Source organism: Drosophila pseudoobscura, chromosome 4, assembly GCF_009870125.1.
Source record: "Drosophila pseudoobscura strain MV-25-SWS-2005 chromosome 4, UCI_Dpse_MV25, whole genome shotgun sequence".
Classification (NCBI taxonomy): Eukaryota; Metazoa; Arthropoda; class Insecta; order Diptera; family Drosophilidae; genus Drosophila; species Drosophila pseudoobscura.
Window position 1 is genome coordinate 15,750,678 of NC_046681.1, and position 21,221 is coordinate 15,771,898.

General features: G+C 45.2%; 1 protein-coding gene across 8 annotated transcripts in view; it reads right to left on the reverse strand.

The window, feature by feature from the left end:
• LOC6902406 (serine-rich adhesin for platelets) overlaps window positions 1-21,221 on the reverse strand; it is a 58,472-nt gene that overhangs the window by 16,460 nt on the left and 20,791 nt on the right. For 7 of the 8 annotated variants that reach the window (XR_001451495.2, XM_015181516.2, XM_033379747.1 and 4 more), the window contains one exon: window positions 16,917-21,205. Coding sequence is in view for 7 of the 8 variants with exons in the window: in XM_015181516.2 (XP_015037002.2) it covers window positions 16,917-21,205 (4,289 nt within the window). In the remaining variant the exon portion in view is untranslated. Of the gene's footprint in view, window positions 1-755; window positions 795-16,916; window positions 21,206-21,221 lie in introns of those variants that run through there. The other variant, XM_033379749.1, reaches the window with a different exon arrangement.

The following is a 21,221-nucleotide window of genomic DNA, read 5'->3' on the forward strand; positions in this document are numbered from 1 at the left end:
ACGACCAAGGGTCATTTAGATACGAGTATCTACATATATCTACGAGTGCCATCCGTATATGTATTTTGTATCTTCTTCCATGGCATGTAATCGTTATACAGTCGCGACTGAAAGAATTACATTAGCCACAGGGAGTGAGAGACCATGGGACCATGGGACCAAGAGACCATGAGACCATCTTCCATATGGAAGTCAAGGGCTCTGGAATGGGTGATGGCTTGGCCTTTGTCTAGACTTTCTCTGGGGCGCGCGGCTGTCATGAGGCGAGACATTGTCGCCAGTTGGCTAATAATTCCACTAAAAATAATGACGTTTGTTGCTGCCAAAATCTCGTAGGAAGAAGGTCGGTTCGGTCTTTTGTTTTTCCAAGTGGCATGCAAATGGTGTGGCAGCTGCTGCACTTTCAACAACGAAGCGGAGGAGGGGAAGGAGCGTTCAAATCCATTGAACTTCCAATTAAGCACGTTCCATGCTCCTCCTCCGAAGAAATGTTCTCAAAAAAGAGGGGCACTTAACCCCTTGCTGCCTTTCATTTTATGAGCCACAAATTGTTGTCTTTTCGGTTGGTTTTCGGCTGCCACTTAACACAAATTTAATTAATTAATTGCCTTGAAAATACAATGAAATAAAATAAAAGCCACACTTGAAAGCCAGAAAGTGCCCGGCGACCGTCGCCCATGCGAAGTTAATTTGATTTACTTACGATACAAAGTATTTTTTGTGTCTTTTTTCGTTGGTTTGAAATACGATATACGGTATACGAAACGGGTTTAAGTGCCGGTGGGGATACATACCTGCAATGAAAAAAGATAAAGGGGGTAAAAAGTGGAACAAATTAGTTAAATTGCTTCTCAAATGCGTTGCAAGTATTTTTATGGCTCGCAGCGAGGGAAATGGAAAAGGAAAATGCTGCTGCTGCACCCAGAAGCCGAACCACCAGTAGCAGCGGCGGCGGCGGCGGAAATATCAATTTACAAGAAAATACACAAAGTACTCGTCCACATAAAATGCCAATTGGCAAATGACAAGACGCCCTGGGGGGGTAGGAGGGGGATAAGACGCGGTTTAGGAGTGGGTTAAGAAGTGGATTCTCCTGGACAATGGACGCCACGCCCTACCCTTCCCACCAATCAAGCAAACAAATCTTCAATTGCTTCAAGAGCGAGAAAAAAGCAAGCAAGGAGGGGTATATTTTGGGGAGCGAAGTTAGGAATACCCTAGAAAGTATGTCCATTATTATAAGATTGTACCTATTGTACCAATATTTGTAATGTTTTATTGAAAAAACGTCATTTTGACTACCAAAAGTTTCTTTAAGCCCGATTTTTGCTATGAGAAATATATAAATTATAGGATTCTGGTAAAATATAGCTAAAATATGTTCTGATAGTTTTACAACTATCTCTCCTATTCTTCTCTTCATAAATTAAACATTTTCCGATGTTCCAGTAGGAGCTATATGATCTGGTAGTCCCTTTCCGATTTTCTCCACTTATAAACCGTAGAAGGGGTAAACTTCTGATCGAAATAATATTATCCTATTGCAGGAAAAGTTATAAATTGTTACTGCGGATCTATTTGTTATTCCTCTCCCACAAATTCCTCTCCATCTCTGTAATCTTGGATCTCTTAAATTCTATCTAATTTATACCCGTCCAAGCTCTTCTCGCTCTCTCTCTCTACAGCCCCCTCTAAAGCCACACCCCTGTGTCAACAAAGAGGGAATACCTCTTTACGTCCCCAACTCCGCAATAATTCGGTCACCCCCCCACAAATGAAAACAAAAGTTGCTGCCGCCGCCGTCACCAGCTGCTGCTGCTCCGGCTGATGCTGCTGGTTGCGTGCCTCCGATCGGATCTGGCCTCCGTTCTGGGTTCTGGATGTGATCTTTTCTCTATTTATAGAACCATTGTAATAACTCCATCAGCATTTCTGTGGCGCGAGGAGAACGATCGTTCTCCCTGGAAGTAGTGCTCGGGGACTGCACTGCTGGCCAGCATAAAAACTTCAAACAGATGTCAAGCGGCCGCTCGTCATGTAATTATTATTAATGTGCCATCCGCTACAGCTACTGCTACACCACCCCCCCTCTGCCCCTCTGTCCCCTCTACACCTAATTTCAATGAAGAGTCGCCTCTGATCTCATCTATGAAAAATGTGAGGCAATATGGGTATTCCTATAGCTGTTGTGGGTCTCTTCTGTTTTACATTACGCGTACAAAACGATTGCCAGAGATTCTTTCACTTGTTGGGTCACTGAACTCTCGCACACACACACACATACACTCTTTCTCTACGTACATTCCTCCCCTTTTCTCTGATTCTCTGTTTGCAATTCTTTCTACGAGTATACGTGAATATATCGTGGCCCCATGAATGACGGAGCTTTGATGATAAATGGCACATGGCAGCCACTCGTATTCGTATTCGTATTCGTAGTATATCGAATATCGCACACTCAAGCTCTACTGTGGCGACCTTTTATGGCTTTCTTTCCAGCGTATTTCTCTGTCGCTGGCCGTCTCTTTGGAGAACTGCCTGCACTGCTTGAAAAGTGCACTTGAGGCAAGCCTCAAGCCCCCCACGCAAAAACAATCTACAGAAAATAATAGGGGCGGAGGCGTTTGAGAATGCGTGCAAAAATCTTACAAATTAAATTGGAATTAAAGTGTGATTGAAGCTGAAATTGCGGAAGGAAATTTGGGAGGAGATTTGCTTCAAACTGAGGGAAGTTTATAAAGATTCATCTAGGAATAATTCTAAAAACATTCTTCATTCGAGGAAGGACAAACAATATAGCCCCTAAAAGAAGTACAAGATATTCTTAACCCTAAAACTCAGTTTCTTTCTTCATTTTCAGCAAATATGCCTGAATTTCATTACAAATTTCTTTCAAATAGGATAAAAACAGTCTCAAATCGGAAATTCCAAAGGGTAATATATGAATGAACGATCTCAAATTGAGCAGAAAAAGACTCTCAGTTGAAGAAATCGCAACAGAATGGATATCTTCAACGTATTCGTTACTTAAGATGGGGTTCTTTTGACTTTGTACTCCATTCGTAATAAATTTCCAAGTTTCTGTGCAATTCCCAGAACATCTTCTCTGATTGCAAGCCCTGTTTCCCCGAGTGTCTCTCATTGTTAAGTAATTGACTCCGCTTCCACGCAATCCACAAAAAAAAACCTACGACAAAAGGCGCGTGTTTCTCTGTCGATTCCCCTGGGGCATTGGTTTTGAGGTACGTTCAGTTATCACGGGAGCTCTTATGGCTCTATACTATATAACAAAATTGAAATTGAACATAATATGAATCTGAAGGCGCCGCCACACGCCCCACATGACCCACAGAAGACGCATTGTACGTGACGCAGAGAAAATTGGGAATCCAAATCGAAATTGAAATTGTATTTCAATGAAATAAGAAATACACAAGTATCTGCATTGCCTTCTGCTGCTGCTGCCGCTGCTGCTCTTTGTTTTGTGGGCAATGGGCCAAGTGAAATGAAAACTGCTGCACAATTAACTTTTTCAACAGGGAAACAATTTGTGGCATGCGGCAGACGGCAGATAAACGACAAGATCTCTCTATCTCGCTGTCTCTCTTGGGGCCACTCGGTCAGTGGGAGTTCGTAGCACCTTAACATTTTCGCCATTCGCCCAAGGGAGGAGGAAAAAGGAAAAACTATGTCGCCAATTGCTGACTCAGTGACTGACAAGGGAAAAGGTGGCGCGCTAGAGAGGAAAAGTGCGTCTTTACATAATTCTCAATGGGGCATTTGGCAATTGGAATTAATTGCCTTAAGCTCTAGGTCTATGGGGTCTCTGGTAGAGGCTGGGGCGTTAATCAAGCCTAATTGCTGACATCATCCCAAGCAGCATTAAGGCGATTTGAGTGTCGTGTCTCAATGCCCGCCTATGAAACGAGGGTTGCTTGGCGAATTGTTTTCGCCAGAAGATCCCGAGAGGTTAGAATAAGAAATGGTAGGGGAAAAAGCAAATATTGGGTTAAGAAATTGGTTATTAGAAGAAGATCTAGGGAGTTAAGAAATTAGTATTCTTGGGAAGGTAAGTTCCTTTAAATATGAGAATATCCAAAGAAACTTTCAAGAACATAGAACACACGATTCTGTCTGGAATTTTCTGTTTGAAATTATAGAAGGAAAAATGGCAAATACTCGTATTTGGAATTTAGTTTGCTTTGGAAACTTGAATGCTTCTTAATGATAGTCTGAACCCAAAGAAAAATTAGAACTTTCAGTAGAGAAATACCGTAAAAATATAGAAAGAACGAAAGGATTTCAGTTATACTGGAATAAATGCAAATATTTATTCTTATAACTAGTGAAAGATTCCTTAGAAGGAGATACATGACTGCAGAAATTCGGCTCGTAAAAATTCCTAAAGGGAACCCCATGTAAAACTTTATACTATCATCACTCAAAGAAACATTTATCCCTTAACCATTCATTGTTTTTCTCAGATAACCAAAGAATTAGAAATACTCCATTCCCATATAATTTTCCATTCAGTTCCATCGTTCTTTACTCATATTTACAACTTGTTCTCTAAGAAACCCTCGCTTATAATCCTCTCTTGATCATCTTTGCCTTCCCCTAGACGATCGAGTCATTGCGTAAGCGTAAGCCTTAGGCTGTGACTCAATGGGTATCACATAACGCCAAAAGTCGCGACTGGAATTTCAATAAATAAACAACAAACGAGTTCTATTACAATAAAAATATCAACACAAACCCCAAAACACACACACAAATTGCACAAAGTCAACAGAAATCGAGTTTCACAGCTGAATCGTCTCCGTCTGGGTTATCTCTCATTTGTTCATTCCACCAGTGATATATACCTACTATATAAACCACATATATACATATATGTACTATCGTAGTAGTTCTGTCAAAGTCAGCAGAAGGTTTGCCAATCGCTCGGTCTGAGTTTTATAAATAAATATGCAATAATTTGCCTCGAGAGCTGCTTTTTGTTTGCACAAAACACACAATTTTTCTATGATTATTCGTGATCCAGTGATTGAAAGATGCCATCAATCATTCAGAGACCACAATAGAGAAAGGGACAAGGAGAGAGACCTCTGATACGAGTATAATTTATAAATGACCTTGAACATTTTGATGGATATATAAACCATTTCGTTCCGGCTGTCCGATTACCATAATTTGAGCCACAAAAAACTATACAGAAAACCAAACAGAATTCAGAATACAGAATAGTAGAGCGGATATATATATCAAGCAATTTCAGCAATTGAGCGAATGAATCAGCTTTGATAAGCCATTGGGTCAATCTCTGTACGAATGTCTCTCTACGTGTACGAATGTGGGGCATAGACTATAGAAGTCGTAACTCTGGAGGTCGCTCTGTGCACTGATCGTACCGATAGAGGAGACACTCGAGTGCATATAGGTTCTATGTAGAAACTATGGCAGACCTCGTGAGTTCTGATTTGTAATTAAAAAACAGCAACAGTTGAGTGTTCTTGGAATGATTCAGTTGAATAAATATTTAATCTTTAAGTAAAGAATATTGAAATAAGTTTTAGAGACTTCTTGGAATGATCTCTGATCTATAATCTTTATAGAATATGTATTTGTATTCTTAAAATAGATCATATGTGATTTAAATAGTGTTCTTTATGGTTTAATTATTATAGTTCTTGGAATCAATAAAACGGTTCTAAATATAGGGTATTCCTCTTTATGTATTCTTTTCTTAAGTATTCTTTAAAATAACTAAATTTCTATAATTCTAGGAAACAATGAAAGCACACTTCAATCTCTGAGGAACCTCTACTAAAGTTCCGTATAAATCACGGAACTCAAACATTTTCCACTTCGATCGTTCCTTTGTTAGTGGTAGTATCCCCAGAGCCCTTGCTTGAGGGTAAGTTATTTATTTACCTGTAGATGAAATACAGGTTGATAAGCCCGTAACTCGCGTGGCAGTCCATTTTGCAACCCCCATTTCGTGGCCCCTGGTGAACCCTAACCCTGGTCAACCCTTCTTCTGGCACAGCAATTTGTTTTGCTGCAAGCATAAACTTTGTGCCTCACTGCGTTCCGTTCATATTCATTCATTCGGCGGAATGGTGGAATGGAAGGAAGCGAACACCTGCCCCTGGAGCCAGGGTGCCAGGGTGCCAGTGCCACTGTCGTTGTGGTCACCCTCCACCCGGGGGTCAGTGACTCCTCCGCTTTCTGTTGTTGATGGATTGACACTGCCACAGCGGAGGAGTGGCAACTGTTGCCTAGTGCCCCCCTCTGTTTCCATGGAAGTAACCCTCGAGGGGCACCTCTTTGCCAAAAATGAAGTCGTAGGGCGGAGAAAGCGGATATGAAAATCGTTTTAGAACGGGTTTCGGTTGGGGAAAAACTATGGTATGCAAGTCTCTTGCATAATTATGTTTATGGGCTACGGAATAGTGCAGTTCTGTGTCTCTACTATGGTGTTCTCTCTCTATCTCTCTCTCTCTCTCTCTAAAGTGTTTGCGCCGCTTCCTGTTGCTGCTGCTGTGGCAGTTGCAATTAGGCAAACATGTCAGGTAATTATGGGCATGGGGCATGAGGCATGGGCAAAAAAGGCAATCAGACAGACTGGCAGCAGAATGGGGATGTCTGGAGGCGTTGTCGTGTGAAGTGGCACCGAGAGGCTCTCCCCAGATTTGCTCGATGACAAGCCACAAAAAACAAATACAATGTTGAGGCCCCAAATACGGAATAGAACTCCAAACTCAAGTAGTGCTCTTCACTTTGGAAAATTATAAGGTTCTGCCACTTGGAGAACTGTAAAAGTAATAGGCTTTTCCCTCCCAAAGAACACACGTGCCAAGCATTTATCAAACGCATTTCACGCCTGCCTGAATCGAGGAGCGTACGACTAATGAGGGATCCCCAGGGAGGGCCCAGCGCTATCTCTACGCACAATCCATCCAAGTGGAACAATGCGATACACACTATACTTTCGTATTCGTATAATTCACTGATGAATCAGCTGTCGTCCGCCGTCGAACTCCAACGCATTCCACATACACGGCCCTGACCTTTTTCTTAATTGTTTTGGAATGTCAGCGGAGGAAGGGGGAGGGGGGGTGTGTGGCCTGCTTCCTCTCTGGATGGATGCGATAATGCTTTCGGCATTCAGTTCTCTCTCTGTTTTGGGTCTCATTTGCATGTGTCCCTCGACAGAAACACACAAAAACACAGCAGACCCTAAGGAAATTTGTATAAATGAAATGTTTTGGGAGCACTATACTCGTGGACCATGTGGCATGTGGCAAAGGGAATGCTCTTTCCACAAATTAAATACAACTAGAATGCAATGGAGATATGTTTGATGCCCATTTTCCACTAGGGCACAAACATTCGGGGGTTCCATATACAACTTTCTCATAAGTGAAAGGACTCCATTTCGACAGAACGAACATGTGCATGTTCTTCTACAGAAAATACCTTAAAAATACACCTAACGAAATCTGCTATCCGTGTGAGAACTTTTATATTTACTCTCCCATCACTCAAGTCATAAAAAACCCCTATTTTTCATCTACAAAAGGTGTTGAAAGATGCCTGATTCCAAGAGAGATCACACCCTTTAATGAAACTTGAGATTTAGAGTGCATCAGCGGTCCCCTCCTAAACATTTATAATGCCCTGAATACCTCTCTGTGTACTCTACCTCCACTCCGAGGACAATCCACTTTTGGTATGTCCTTCAGCCGTTTTCCAGGGGAATGAAAAGAGCAGGCATTCAAATGGCAAACGTGGAAATCCTCTACACACAATTCCAAGCGAATACTTCAGCCCCAAACTATTCTCCCGCATATGTATAATGCATTTTACATAACCGGGACACAATTCCCAAAACCACAGACCAGGCCTGCCTCCCGTCTCTATGTATGTCTTTCCTCCATGTGGCATGTGGCACATGTTGAAGGTAAAACGAGAATGTTGCTGTTGCTGCTGGCATCTACGTCAGAGAGACCGAGAGAGAACGGGCATCTTTCGAGAGTGAAAGATGTGTGGCGCACATTAAAATGTGATTTATTTGAAAATGCCAAAACGGGGAAACTATTTTTGGAATGCAACCAAGAGCACAGGAAAAGGGGAAAGGGGAGAGGTATACTCAGTGTATACTGAGCGGAAAAAGGAAGTGCGCTTTATTTGTTTGCCGGTTCTGCTTTGGGGGTGTTCTCTCTCTCTCTCTCTCTCTCTCTATCTCTGTTTTCTCTGAGCACCGAGGCAGGTGTGCATTATCGTATTGTTCGGGGGAAACAGAGGAAACCAGAACGACAGCTGACACTCTCCACTTCTTCTGGGTACGTATCTGTGGTTCTGTTTTCGGTTCTCGGATTCTCTGGCTCTCTGGTTGTCTGTTCATTTTCCAATTAGCATTCGGGTTCGCCATGAAAATCGTTAACTTAATTTGCGGGCCATTGCCATAGACCGCCACCCACACACACACACACACACACACACTCATATCTTTGAGGTATTTGCATGGAATAGAATGTCGAATGTCCCCTCTATCGGCTCTCTGCTCAGTTCTCTTCTGTTTGCTCCCACTGATAGTTGAGGTCTGGCTCTGTTCTGCGGTAATCACACAAATTCGTACGAAAATTCGCAGTCTGGAAGGTGTCTTGGCATGTGGGTAGTGCTTGTACTACTTTTGGATTGCCTGCCTAGGCGTATGTGACCCACAAATTTAAATTGTTATGAAACTGTTCTTCCATTCCATGTAGGTGGCAAGAGAACACTTTAGGATCGGTGGAAGCACTCTGAAAGGGGTCTGTTCTCTTCTGCTTAATGATGTCTTTAGAGTTTTCTCTTGCTTCTGAAAAGTTCTCCCTTCTGTTTGAAGACACCTGTAGATCTTTACAGAGAATTGTATCTTCCGAAACTGAATCTAATGAATCCTAAAGTTGGTATACACTCATTTATAGACGATGTCGTGCACCTTATCTATGGGATAATTAGTTTGACATTGACTGCTTGCTATACAAAATTAGTGTCATATCTAACTGTTATATACGACTGTAGATAGTATGACAGCTTTTACAGGCTCATTAAATGTGTTATAAAAATGATAAAAACTATTAATTGGCCACTAGAGCAATTAAAATCTATATACCATGCTTCAGTCTGCTGCATGGCTTGATATAGTGCTATATACTAATCTGTTATACGTTTATACAAACTGTTATACGGATATCAAACTGGACTGCGCCTAGAAATTGGTAGATGACAGGTGAAATTATTCCACGAAGTGTTATACGGTTATAGTAAAACTGTTATACAACCTAAAATCCCACCTGACAGATGAAACCTTTCTCCATACTGTTTTACTATCATAAAAACTGTTATACTCATAAAAGCACCATCTCCTTGCATGCCTTTCATTCGCAATCTTTCAAGTCTTTCAGCCCCGTCTAAGCCTGCATTTAAACGGTTTAAAAGTTCACCAACATTGGAGCTGCTTCCAAAAGGAAGCAGGCACAAGGCAGCAGTCAGCAGGCCAAATTAAGCACACATCCAACAGCCAACAGCCAACGACAGTCTCTGGCGACTGTCTCTCTCTATTGTGGCTCGTCGTCGTCGTCGCTCCTTTTGGCCACCACTTCAGCTTACATTCAGCTTCCAGGCAGTTGCCTTTTAAGGCCACCAGCTTCAGCAGAGGAGGCTCAGTGCAACCAACGACTAGGAGGAGGCACCCACCCGCACGCTACAGTTCGCGACATAATAAAGTCCTTTAACCTCTTGCTCGAGATTTCCCCTAGTTTTTTCGCTCTTTTCTCTGTTCGTTTTTCCCTCATCTTTTTGCGAGGAACTTCCGCATGCAGCGGATGATGGGTTTATGTAAGGCTAAGCCTTGAAAGGCACTCAAAACGGAAGGGTTCCAGTGGTTTCTGATGGAAAGCATATTTCATGGATGGAAATTTAATTTAGAACTCAAATGAATGCCACACATTCGATTGGTTTTCAAAATGCAGTCTGTGGAAATAATTAGTGGGAAAAGCAAATGCAGACGACGGACCGTGGGCGATTGGAAATTATAGTAGAACCCCACTCGTGTCACATAATCATGACAGTAATTGGACTTTGGGGCTGCCATTGTTGTCGCCCATGAATAAATTAGTCAGCATTCAGTAGCAGCAGCAGCAGAAGGGGAGTCTGAATCATATTCTATGAGTATCTTTTCTATATGTTCGCTGTGTGTATCTGCATCTGTCTTTAAATTATACGAAAAACACAGCTGGCTGGCTGGCTGGCTGGCTGGCTGGCCACGCAGCAATTTCCACATCAAAAATAGAAAAAAAGAATCAGAATCGACGCCGAAGATTAGGGTGCGGCCAGCGCTATCCACTTGGCGAATAAATATCCAAAACATCCGAAATATCCAAAAATTCCTATAAACAAAAACTCGAAAATCGTGTGCTTAAATTCCAATATATTTTCGGATTTTTGTATGGTTTTGGTTGGTTTTTCGGGTGTTTTCGGTTCGTTTATTTTTGGAATGAATATCGCAAGTTCATTTTGCACACAAAAACATTTTGCAAATGCTACAAAAATACTCGTCCGAATAATTAACGGCTTGTGAAAAATTGCACTGGCTACTAGGTGTAAAAATTGCTTTTGAAATCCGTCGTAAAAAAACGATGAAAGGAAAAAGCGCAAACAACAGACAATTGGCGGGGGATTTGCTTTATATAATTCTGAATCGGAATCTGTTTTCTTTTCTGATGAGTCAAGTAATCCACAAAGGGGGTACGCATGTGACCAGATAAAAACCAGGCTAAATGGCGATTTGTAGGCGTTAAGTGATATTAAATTAACAAATAAGCAAAGTCATAATATTTGCATATTTTCTTGGAGTTTAAGAGATTTATTCAGGGGGAAAGCATGTGTGAATAAGCCACAAAATGTATCCCAAAGATATACTGTGCCATGAATGCGGTGTTTATAGATGGCCACAAATATCTGCTTAGTCTCATCGCATCGAAATGGCCAAAAGCAATAGATAAAGTGCCTCATTTCACGTATATCCAAAACAGATTCGCGAGATTGAGGGGCGGAACCCACCAGAGTGATCTCTGAACGGAAAGCCGCCTATAAACAAGTTCCCAGCGAAGGCCAAACATTCGACGCAAAAGATTCGGACAGGCGGACGGACACACCCAATAGACAGACAGTAAATCGAGTACTAAACAAGGCTGATGGTACCGAGATGTGCCACAAAGTTATCCGATTCCAATTCGTAATGGAATCTACTTTCTAATGTCCAAAGGGCTCTTTCGCTTTCAGGCGAATTTTAAGCAAATTAAATTGTAAACAAGGCGGCAACAATTTGAGTCAATTAAAGGCTAATTTGATTCAATTTGTCTTAATCCCTCACCAAGTACAGCCCCCATCCACCCACTCACACAACCACCCACTAGTCCGTCCCCCATTTATCTGCGTTCTGGAAAAACAAATGCCTGTTTACGCAAGGAAACCCGCGAGGGAAAAACCCAAAAGAAAAACGGAAAATTACAAGCTGCGAGAAACAAATGCAAAACGCAATTAAAAGAGTGTGAAAAATAAATTGTGGCGCAAATCCGAAATGAAATAAAAATCAAGCGGCGCTAAACACAAGCAAACCGCAAAATGGACTTTAAATTAATTAAATTTCCTGCTGGCCCGGGCAGTCGCCAGGGGCAATATTGCGAGAGGCGAGTGTCTGTAAAGTGGATCAAACCCGAGGCGATATTGCGAGAGGTGAGTGTGGGAGGGCGGCAAGTATTGCGAGAGGCGTGATCTAATATCACAAGAGGCCAGTGTTGCAGGGCGAAAAGTCTCACAATCACACACAATATTGCGTGAAGCGAGTGTCTGTCTTTAATGGAAGACAAAATTCCGTTTTAATTTGAATAAATTACAGTCGCGTCATGGACAATGGAAAAATGCCTGAGCAATGATCTCAGAGCCCCGACAATCCAACAATCCAGCAATCCGACAATCCGCTAAATGCCCAAGTATTTTAATTAATTTACTTCGCTTGGGACTTTGAAACCACCATTAGAAAGCGGTTACAAAGTATTTCTTGTACCAAATATTTCACAATTTGACTTTTCCGCAAGCAGGTTGCATTTTCCAGGTATTTTTTCTGTAGTCAATTTTCCTTGACAACTGTGAAGAGAGTAGGGGACAACGAACAGGAGGTGGGGGGATGTACAATCGTTCAAGCAACACAAATTGCTACAAAAATGGCAAAGAAATTGTTTAGGCGGTTCCTCAAAAACGGTCCATCTATAGAGATAAGCCAAAAGGAAACAGGTAAAACCACGAAAAACATCGAAACAGCCACGAAACAGAGAGTGTAAATCAAAGAGAGCGCTGGAGCATAAGAGAGTTGTAACCACACCAGCAGAAGAGAGCGAGCTGATCTAACAGAATTGGGATCTTTTACATTACCTGAGTAGTGTTAACAGCTCTGTTGGCAGCTCTCATCTAAGAACTCTGTTAAGGGCGCATGCTTATACATATATGCCTTTACATTAGGAGCACTCTCTTTAGAATGATCCACCTTTTATCCCCTTCTCAATTCGCAGCAAGAGAGCGAAGAATGGACAACTGAATCACAATCAGAGCATGCTTCTGAAGAAGGTCTATTTGTATAAGGTTCGGCCCAAGCAAATGCAGGTGAGGCTTGTGTTACAGCAGATCGGGCATGCAAGTGCCCTTAGGAAATGCGCTGCACCTTTTTATTCATGCACTTTGAGCTGAAGTAATCCCTAAGGAACCAAGTGCATTCTACTGCAGTAGATCAAGCAATTAGTTCTGTAAGAAAACTCTTAGGATTACTCTCCGCTACAAGCTGCTCTTCTCTTTAATTACATTTTGGCACACCTCCAAGCGGCCCCCACTCATTCGCCTCTTCCCTTAGGATTTACAATGCCGGCGGGCCATAAACTGAATGAGAATCAAGAATTCCGACGACAAATATTTGAGGAGCACAGAGAAAAACAAATCCAAACGCACAAAAAACAATTGAAAGAAAGCACCGTTTGCTTAAAGCACATTAGAAACTAATTTGGAGAGTGGGTAAAGGGGGCGACGGAGACGGAGACGCAGAGAGGAAGAAGCACCGCTAGCTTGAACTTTAGTGTTAGTATTAGTAATGTCGCCGGCTGTCATCGGCGCTCGGTGTTTCTTATCATCAAAACATGAAAATGTACAAGAAAAGATAAGCAAATAAATAGAGACGTAGTTTGTTGGCTTACGCTTTTTGTTGCTTTTATGCTTTCTTTTTGTTGTTAGTTGGGGGCCGAATATGGTCTGGAATGGGAGTGGGAGGAGGAGTGACCAAAAGGAACGTGTAAGAATGTTGACGCTATGCGAGCATATAGACTATGCGATACCCTATAGGGTATTTTGGTGCACACGTTCTATATACGATTATGTCTACCGTTTACTTCTGTGGCTCCTTCAATCTACCCTGTACCCAGTACCCTGTACGAGTTACATCCTATAAGCTTTTGTCCACAGCAAGTGGCACACTTTACCCCCCTGTCCCTGTCCCTCTCCCACCCACAGACCCGGCCAGACAGGAGAGGGATTACTCACACAAACAATCTGCTGTTCTCCGGGACTCTGTTTCTTATCGGAAGAGCAGACATTGGATTTGTTTACATTACATGTGAAAATAATGAAAAATTTAATTAAAGTTTATCTGCTGTATGCTGGGGGGCCCACCACCATCATCATCATTTCTTTTCTTTGGCTCTGCTTTCTTTTTCTCGTACTTGCTCCCGTAATTATTTTTTGTAGTATTATTATTCACATGACAACTGTCGGGCGCAGCAGCGACAAATTTCCGCAAGAGCAGACACCAGGCAGCAGACAGAAGACAGAGCTCGGAGCAAACTCCAGTTTTCATGGGATTGACATAGTTTTTGGATTTGAGCGGAAATCAAGGCGAAAGTTTTGGCATTAAGTGGGAGAGAAGACAGCGAGACGTAGGAGGGAGTCCAAATCCAAGTGCAAGACCAACTCGCATTCGAATTCGAATGAAAACCAAGAAGAGAAGCAGCTCAGACGAAAGAAGAAAAAGAAGGCGCAGCTTAATAGTTTTTCTGTTTCTATTTTACAAGGCAAGGCAGACGATGGGAGCAGAGCAGACAGAAAAAAACTGGGAGAGGTACATAACAAAAGTTCAACGTAGTCGACTTTCGAATGCCCTTCTAGGGTTACAGTAGATGTGGAAATTCACACTACCCTCATGTATGTCTCATTTTGTCTACCCTCTCTACAACTTTTACTCTTCCTCTCTTTTTTTATTCAAAGTTTCAGCATTGTCCATTACAACACCTTTTGCGGCCCCAGAAAGTTTTTTGTTTATTGTATGACATTATTAATTATATTTATTAATCACGAACAGGCGATTTCTACAAAAATATCTGTGTACGTGAGTGGAAAACATAAACGAAAAGCTCAACATAGATGCGTATCTTACATAAAAATGCTGGCAGACAGGGGCCCCATAAAAGCCACAAAAAATATATTTCCCAATTTGATGTCAACAAAAAAAATAAAAATATAATTAAATTTGAGAAATTTCCAAGGTATACAAAAATATATGTATATAATTAAATTAGAGAACTTTTTCTATATGTTTAATATGGCCTCATAAATCAGAAGTTCTTTCTTCTTTTCCTAAAAAATCTTTTAGGATGGAAACAAAATTTTGAATAATCAAAACTCATCAAAAACAAGAAAAGAAAAAAGAAAGGATGGTTTCCTTGGCCAAGGTCTGCCTTAAATCTTTCCCAAGGCGAAGCCAAACTTTAAATTGAAACTATAATTAAACACAAATTTCAAGACAACATCCGCAGACTTCCCTTCTCACCAAGCCGCTGTTAGCCAAAACCAGCTGGCTCTTTAAGCCACGATGTTAATGGGTCAGAGTCGAGCAAAAAAGTGCCAAGTAAACATCGAGTTAATTGGGTCTCCCGCCCATCCGCCATCCACGGACTATCCGCAAAAGTAAAAGAAACCCAACAAACTTTTGACCAAAACTGTAGGGCTTTTTCCTCTCGTTATTAAACAAAAGCCATCGCCCCAATGCCCCAACGCCCATCGTTCCACAGTTCCATCGACTCAATTAACGTAATGAGAGAGAAAAACAGGCAGAAAAAATGTGAGAGCCCAGGAAAACAAAGGCCATCATCTAGAAGCGTAAGGGCGTGGTGGGGCACGGACACGACTCGGGGGCATTCACACACACACACACACATTACGAAAACTAAGGTCAAGTGGTCATTGTCTCTGTGGCAAGCAGCCCAGCATCGCCGGGGCATCATCGCGCAAGTAATTTGTAGGAGCCATAAAAAACGCACCAAGCACCCAAGAAAATTGAGGAAAATGTGAGGCGGCTCTGAGGCGGAGAGGCGAGAAAAACAACATCACCCATTGATTTATGCCCAAGGATTACGGAGGATAGGGAGGGGGGAGGCAGGCACACAGTGTGGAATGGAATGTGTCGCCTAATAAATCAAAAATAAAGAATAACATCACGAGAGTAAAGGCCTGGCCGCTTTAAAACTCAGTCAGCGGTAAGCCGCTTAGACAGAGCCACCCGCAGGGTTGAAAGGATAATGGCTATAGCAGTTCTGATGATGATAGAGCACAGGGTAGGAGTATCCTTCTTCCATTTGGGGTCACAGACTCAGAAGAAAGCGGAAGGCGCTAAGACGGAAAGAAAGAAAATGGTACGTGCATTAAAGTTGTCACAGTTCATTGAGCACTTGGGGGCGTCGGGGGTGTTGGGCCCACCAAATCAATTAACATCCATAATGTCCCCCCCCCCCCCCCCCCCCCCCCCCGAAAGACAAGATCAAAGTCGCCCATTGTCGCCGTTCGAGCGGAAACGGGAACAAACTTTGGGAGCAGCAGCGCGCTTCCCGAGAAAGATTGCATCGTTTGCATAATTTTTTCGTGCCTTTCCACAGAGAAACACGAGGCAAGAGACAAAGAAAAACAGAAAGGAAAACACACAGTGACAGCGGTAATCGGGGGCAAAACGAAACGAAAGGAACATCCAACGAATTGGAAGTGCTCTTAAAGGAATGGAAATTCGGATTCAAAATTTAGAATGGCAGTAGTTTTGGCATAAGCAGGCATAAGCTTTGAAATAAAGATAGAATTATTTTACAAGAGATATGGTTTCTTATAGGAAGAAAAAAGAAGACAGAGAACATAAAAAAGTACAAATACCCTATTCCTATACGAATTAATACTTATCTAATCAAAGCTGTTGACTTTTACCAATTTGAGCCGTTAATTGATTTAAAAAAAAACACCAAACAATCAAACATAAGTTGGAATAGAACTTGTTTTGCTTTTATATGAAATTATCTAATCAAAAGTTGATGAAATTAAAGCATTTTTGATGGAAATAATTCACATAATAATTCACTTGGACCAATAATAATAAAAATATAATAACTGCTAAAAATATTATATTTTTCCTATAGGATTCTTAATTTTTAAAAGAAATATTAATAAAAGCTCAACGTTTTTATCAATTTGATATATTTGATGGTAAAAAGTCAGTGAAAATGCTATCTACATAATTTTTAGCAACAAAAAACTTCTTTCAGCTGATAAACCCCTTCAAAACAAAAGATTTCCCCCAAACCAAAAGATGGGAGCGGCATGCCCCAAATACTGCGCGTTACACCACTAAGGGATGATAATGCTGCTGCTGCTTCTGCTTCTGCTGCTGACTGGAATGCCAGACAAAAGGCATAAAAACTACGAATCCGAATACGAAATAGTTTGCCACCCTCCACAAAAAAGGGAGGGCCGGCCAGTGGGAGTGGAATAGGGAGTGGATTTGTGGTACTCACCAAAACATTCCTTTGATTCTCTTTATCCAACAGAAACTCCATGCTCTTGTGCGGTCTCCTGACGGATGCAATCTGTACACCGCCGGCAGCTGGCGAGGATTTGATATGGTGTCCATTGACCACCACATCCCCATCGAGGAGGTCATCATCATCCACATCCACGTCGTAGGCGGCACTGGTGACATTCAGACGCTTCACCAGATACCGCTTGTGGGGCTGGCTCAATGGATTGCAGGTGATGTCCATTAGGGAGCGGGTTTTGCCCGAGATGACCGTCTCGTGGGTGTCCAGATTTGTCTCAATCAAACCCATTTTGCCGGATCCATCCTCATCGTCCAGTACGGGGGATACTTGCACGGGCACGGCAGTGACCATTGTGGGGCGCATTCCGGCACCGGCACCGGCACCGGCACCGGCGCTGGAGCCGGCTCCCAGCTGATTGAACATTTGCGTCTTTTGGGCAACGGTGGCCCGCGAGGGCGACTCGGTGTCCCGCATCCTCGCCGCTTGCATGCCCGCCGACAACTGGTCCGCAAACTCGCGATACTGTTCCCGCTCGGCGCTGAGCAAAGCCTCCGAGGCATAGGCATGGGTAGCACTTGCTGGCACCGTTGGCGGAGGCGCATGCGTCAATCTGGGCGGCTGTTTGGGCAGCGGCGGCTTGCCGGTAACCACCTTCTGCAATGTGGATGTCTTGGCCAGAGTCGAACCACTGTGCACACTCGCGGTGCTGGCCTCAGAGGCGTTGCTGTCGTCCAAGGTCTGGACATTGGACGATGCACTCCTTGGCGGCTTCAGGGGTATGTGTATAAAGTCCGCCGACTTTCCGTTGCTCTGTTGTTTGGTGGCCTTCACGGGCGCTGCCTTTGTCAGCGGAGGCTTCTGTTCGAGTTGCTGCTGCTGCTGTTGCTTCTTTTTGCGCCTCAGCGAGAAGCGCAGGCCATTGGCGAATCTGGAGAGGAAACTCTTGGAGCTCGGGTGCTTGTCGTCTGTTTTTCCCGGCGACTTTCCACCCTTTTGTTTTGTGGGGGATTCCACTGTACCACTGGCGGGGGGTGCCATTTGGCGGCGATCCTCGCGCTCGTGCGGCTCCTCCTCGTCGTAGCGTTGCAACAGCTGCTGGGAGGCGTAGAGTATGTGGTGGGCGCGGTTCGTGGGCGGTTCACTGAGGATCGGCAGATGCAGGCTCAGGGGACGCTGAGGGGGCGCGGTATCACGACTGGCGGAGAATGGCAAAGAGTGCGATGGCGAGGGTGAGCTGGAAGCCAATGTCGATGTCGATAACGGTGTCGATTGCGATGATTGCGCGACGGCGCGTTGTTCGTGAATGAATGCAGTCTCGTTTCCAGAATTTGAAACGGGCTCGTGTCGGGGCTCCGAATCGGCTTCGGCAGCGGCAGCAGCAGCGGCTGCGATGTTTGCGATGTTTTCGTTGTTGTCATCGCTCTCTTCGGCATCGCTCTCTGCCGTGGCGATCGTCGCCAAACTCTCTTCGGCTGTTGCTGGCTCTTCTGCTGTTGCTCTCTCTTCCAGCTCGATACTCACTTCAACTACCACACTCTCCTGCGGTTGCGTTTCTCTTTTCTGCTGCTCTTGATTGTAGCGCGCCGCTATGTTCTCATTCTCTTTGGTGTTGTGCATTACAGTGGCGTCCACATTGTCCATGAGCTCATCGTCGTCGTCAGAGTGCCCGGGAGTGTCGCTGCCGAGTCCTGGATCCTCCTGTGGCTCCTCCGAGGATTGCTCCTGCCAGCAGTACTTGCTCACCACCGGACAGAAGCTCACCTCCTTGCTGAAGGAGTTCCTGGAGCCCGCAGGCAGTAGAATGCCCAAAGGTTTGGGTTGATTCGCCGACTGCGGCAGCTGGTGCATCGATGTGTGGGCACTGCTCACGTAGATGTCATCCTCCGTCTCCCCGTTGCTGTTGTCGAAGGCAGAGAGATTGGGCGTGCTGCTGACGAGGCTCTTCTGCTTGGCCGCCGCCGCCTGGGACTGGAAGCGTCTCTTGGGCAGCGCCCTGGGCGGCGGCACCTTTGTGGGACTCATTTCCTGGGCATCGAAATTGCACTGCTCCAGCGACTGCGCATAGGAGGTGCGCAGATTTGTGGGATCCTGATCGAATGTCTTGCCAAAACTCGAGAAACTCAAGACAGCCGCGGGCGGCAGGTTGGGTCTCTGTTTGGGCGTGGGCGTGGTGGTGGGCTGGGTGTCTCCACTGACTTTTTTCTGGCGTGGAGGCGGCTTCCTTATCGTCAGTTGGACATGCTGCACCTGGGGCGGTTCCTCTGCCTCCAATTTATGGCTGCTGTCGACCTGATCCTCCGCTCCTGCTGTTGCTGGTCTGTCATTCAGAATGGACACGTTCTTGTCGTAGATTTTGCTCAGCTCATCCAGCAGGAAGTTCCCCTTGCAGATGATCTGCTCGTAGTCTCCGCCGGATAGACTGCTTCGATTGGACATCTCCAAGGGTTGACTGCTCCTGTCAGACATGTCCAAGGGTTGGCAGTGTTCCAAGGGCTCTTCTGCGGGTTGACTTCTCTTGGAGTTCCTCTGCAAATCTCCCACCTCTGGCTGTGTATCCGTGTAATCCAAGAGCGTAAGGTTCTGATAGCTGGCGTTCATGTAACCCGCACCGGTGGATGCTGCCGCAGAAGAAGATGGAGCGCCTCCCCCCAGTCCCCTCTTGCCCACGTTCCAGCTGCAGCTCCTGCGAATCCTGGGCTGCTGACAAAAGTCCAGGAAGAAGTCGTCGCGACGCTCTTCCTCCTCCAAGTCGTAGTCCTCGCTGGAGCTGTTGCCGCCGCTGCTGTTGCTGTGGCAATTCCGTGGCGCGGGACGATTGTGGCGCGTACGCGTTCGTCGGCGCCCCAATTGCTGCAGCTCGTTGGGCAGGGAGGTGGCCCCAAGGACAGGGGAGCAGTCTGCGGAGGAGGAGGAGCTGCTGCTGCTGCTGCGGCTACTCCGACTGCAACGTGGATTTCCGCTGCTGGCCAGCACGTAGCCGTGTATATCGTTTTCCGCTGGAAAACACTTGGACGACGTAGACGACGACGACGACGGCGACGGATCGATGGCGGCGTTGATGTGGCGGTGGCGACTCGTGGCGGACGTTGGCGATGACGATGAACCTCGCGGCTCGCGTATGTCGGGCAAACTGTTGCGCAGCCAAGTGAACGAGGCGGCGGACGACGATGAGGCTGCCGATGATCCGCTGGGCGATGCCAGTGGCGAGGGCAGTGGCGATGGCGATGCTGATGATGCTCTCACCGTACTGCTATTAATAGACGACGACGGAGAGAGAGGCATGGGCATAGACATTGCTGCTGCCGCTGCTGCTGCTGCTGCTGGCGTAGTAGCCTCCGTCGTAGTCTGCTCTATTTTCGTCTGACACAAATCATGTCCGCCATTGGAGTTTTTGGAATGTGGCACGACGGTTGCAGACTCCTCCAGCAGCAGCTCCTCCTCCTCCTCGCACAGCTTGTCGAAATTCTTTGGTATGGATTTAGATTTCTCGCGTCGCAATGTGCTCGGCTCACAGTAGCCGGAATCCTCGGAGAGATTCTCCGCCGAATTGAGTGGTATACGTCGTGCGGCACCACCGTCCTGCTTGCCACTGGCCACTCCGCTGCCTTGGCAGGAGCTCAGGAGGCTGTGGCCGCTGCTGTCGCTCGAGGAGCTGGTGCTCGACTCGGAATCCGACTTGATTTCCGCTTGGAGGAGGTTCTTCGCGAACAGCTCCCGCTGCTGCTCTTCAAAGTTCAGTTTGTTGAGCTCGAAATACGTCTGATGCAGGCGTCCATCGCTGGACTCGTAGCGCTTCATCAGCGACAGGGAGTTGGCTGATCCCCGCCGGCTCTCGGGATTACTGTCGCTGGCACTGGCACTGGCTCCCATTTCGCAGTTGAAGAGCGACGGCGAACTGTTGCCCAGGCTGTTCATGCTCTGGTGCTGTTCCTGCAACGTCAGCTGCCGCTCCAGGGACTCAAACTGCACCAGAGAGGAGCTGCGCGACAGCGAGTGGAACGAATCATTGTCGGAGTAATAATCGTCAAAGATCCCCCCCCGACGACTGCCCGTGCTGCTCCTCTGGCCCTGACTGCCGTAGCTATCCCTGGCACAGGCCTCCAGAGCCAGGAATCTCTCCAGACTGTTGTGCGATTCGGCATCATAGCGACGATGTAGTCGCATTTGCACACCATCCTCCAGACTGTGCGGCTGGTCAGGCTCCTGGCAGCGTCTGGGTCGCTTGGGCGGGCAGGCAAAGTCTCTTTCGGAAATTGCATCGATATCTGAAAGATATTTAAT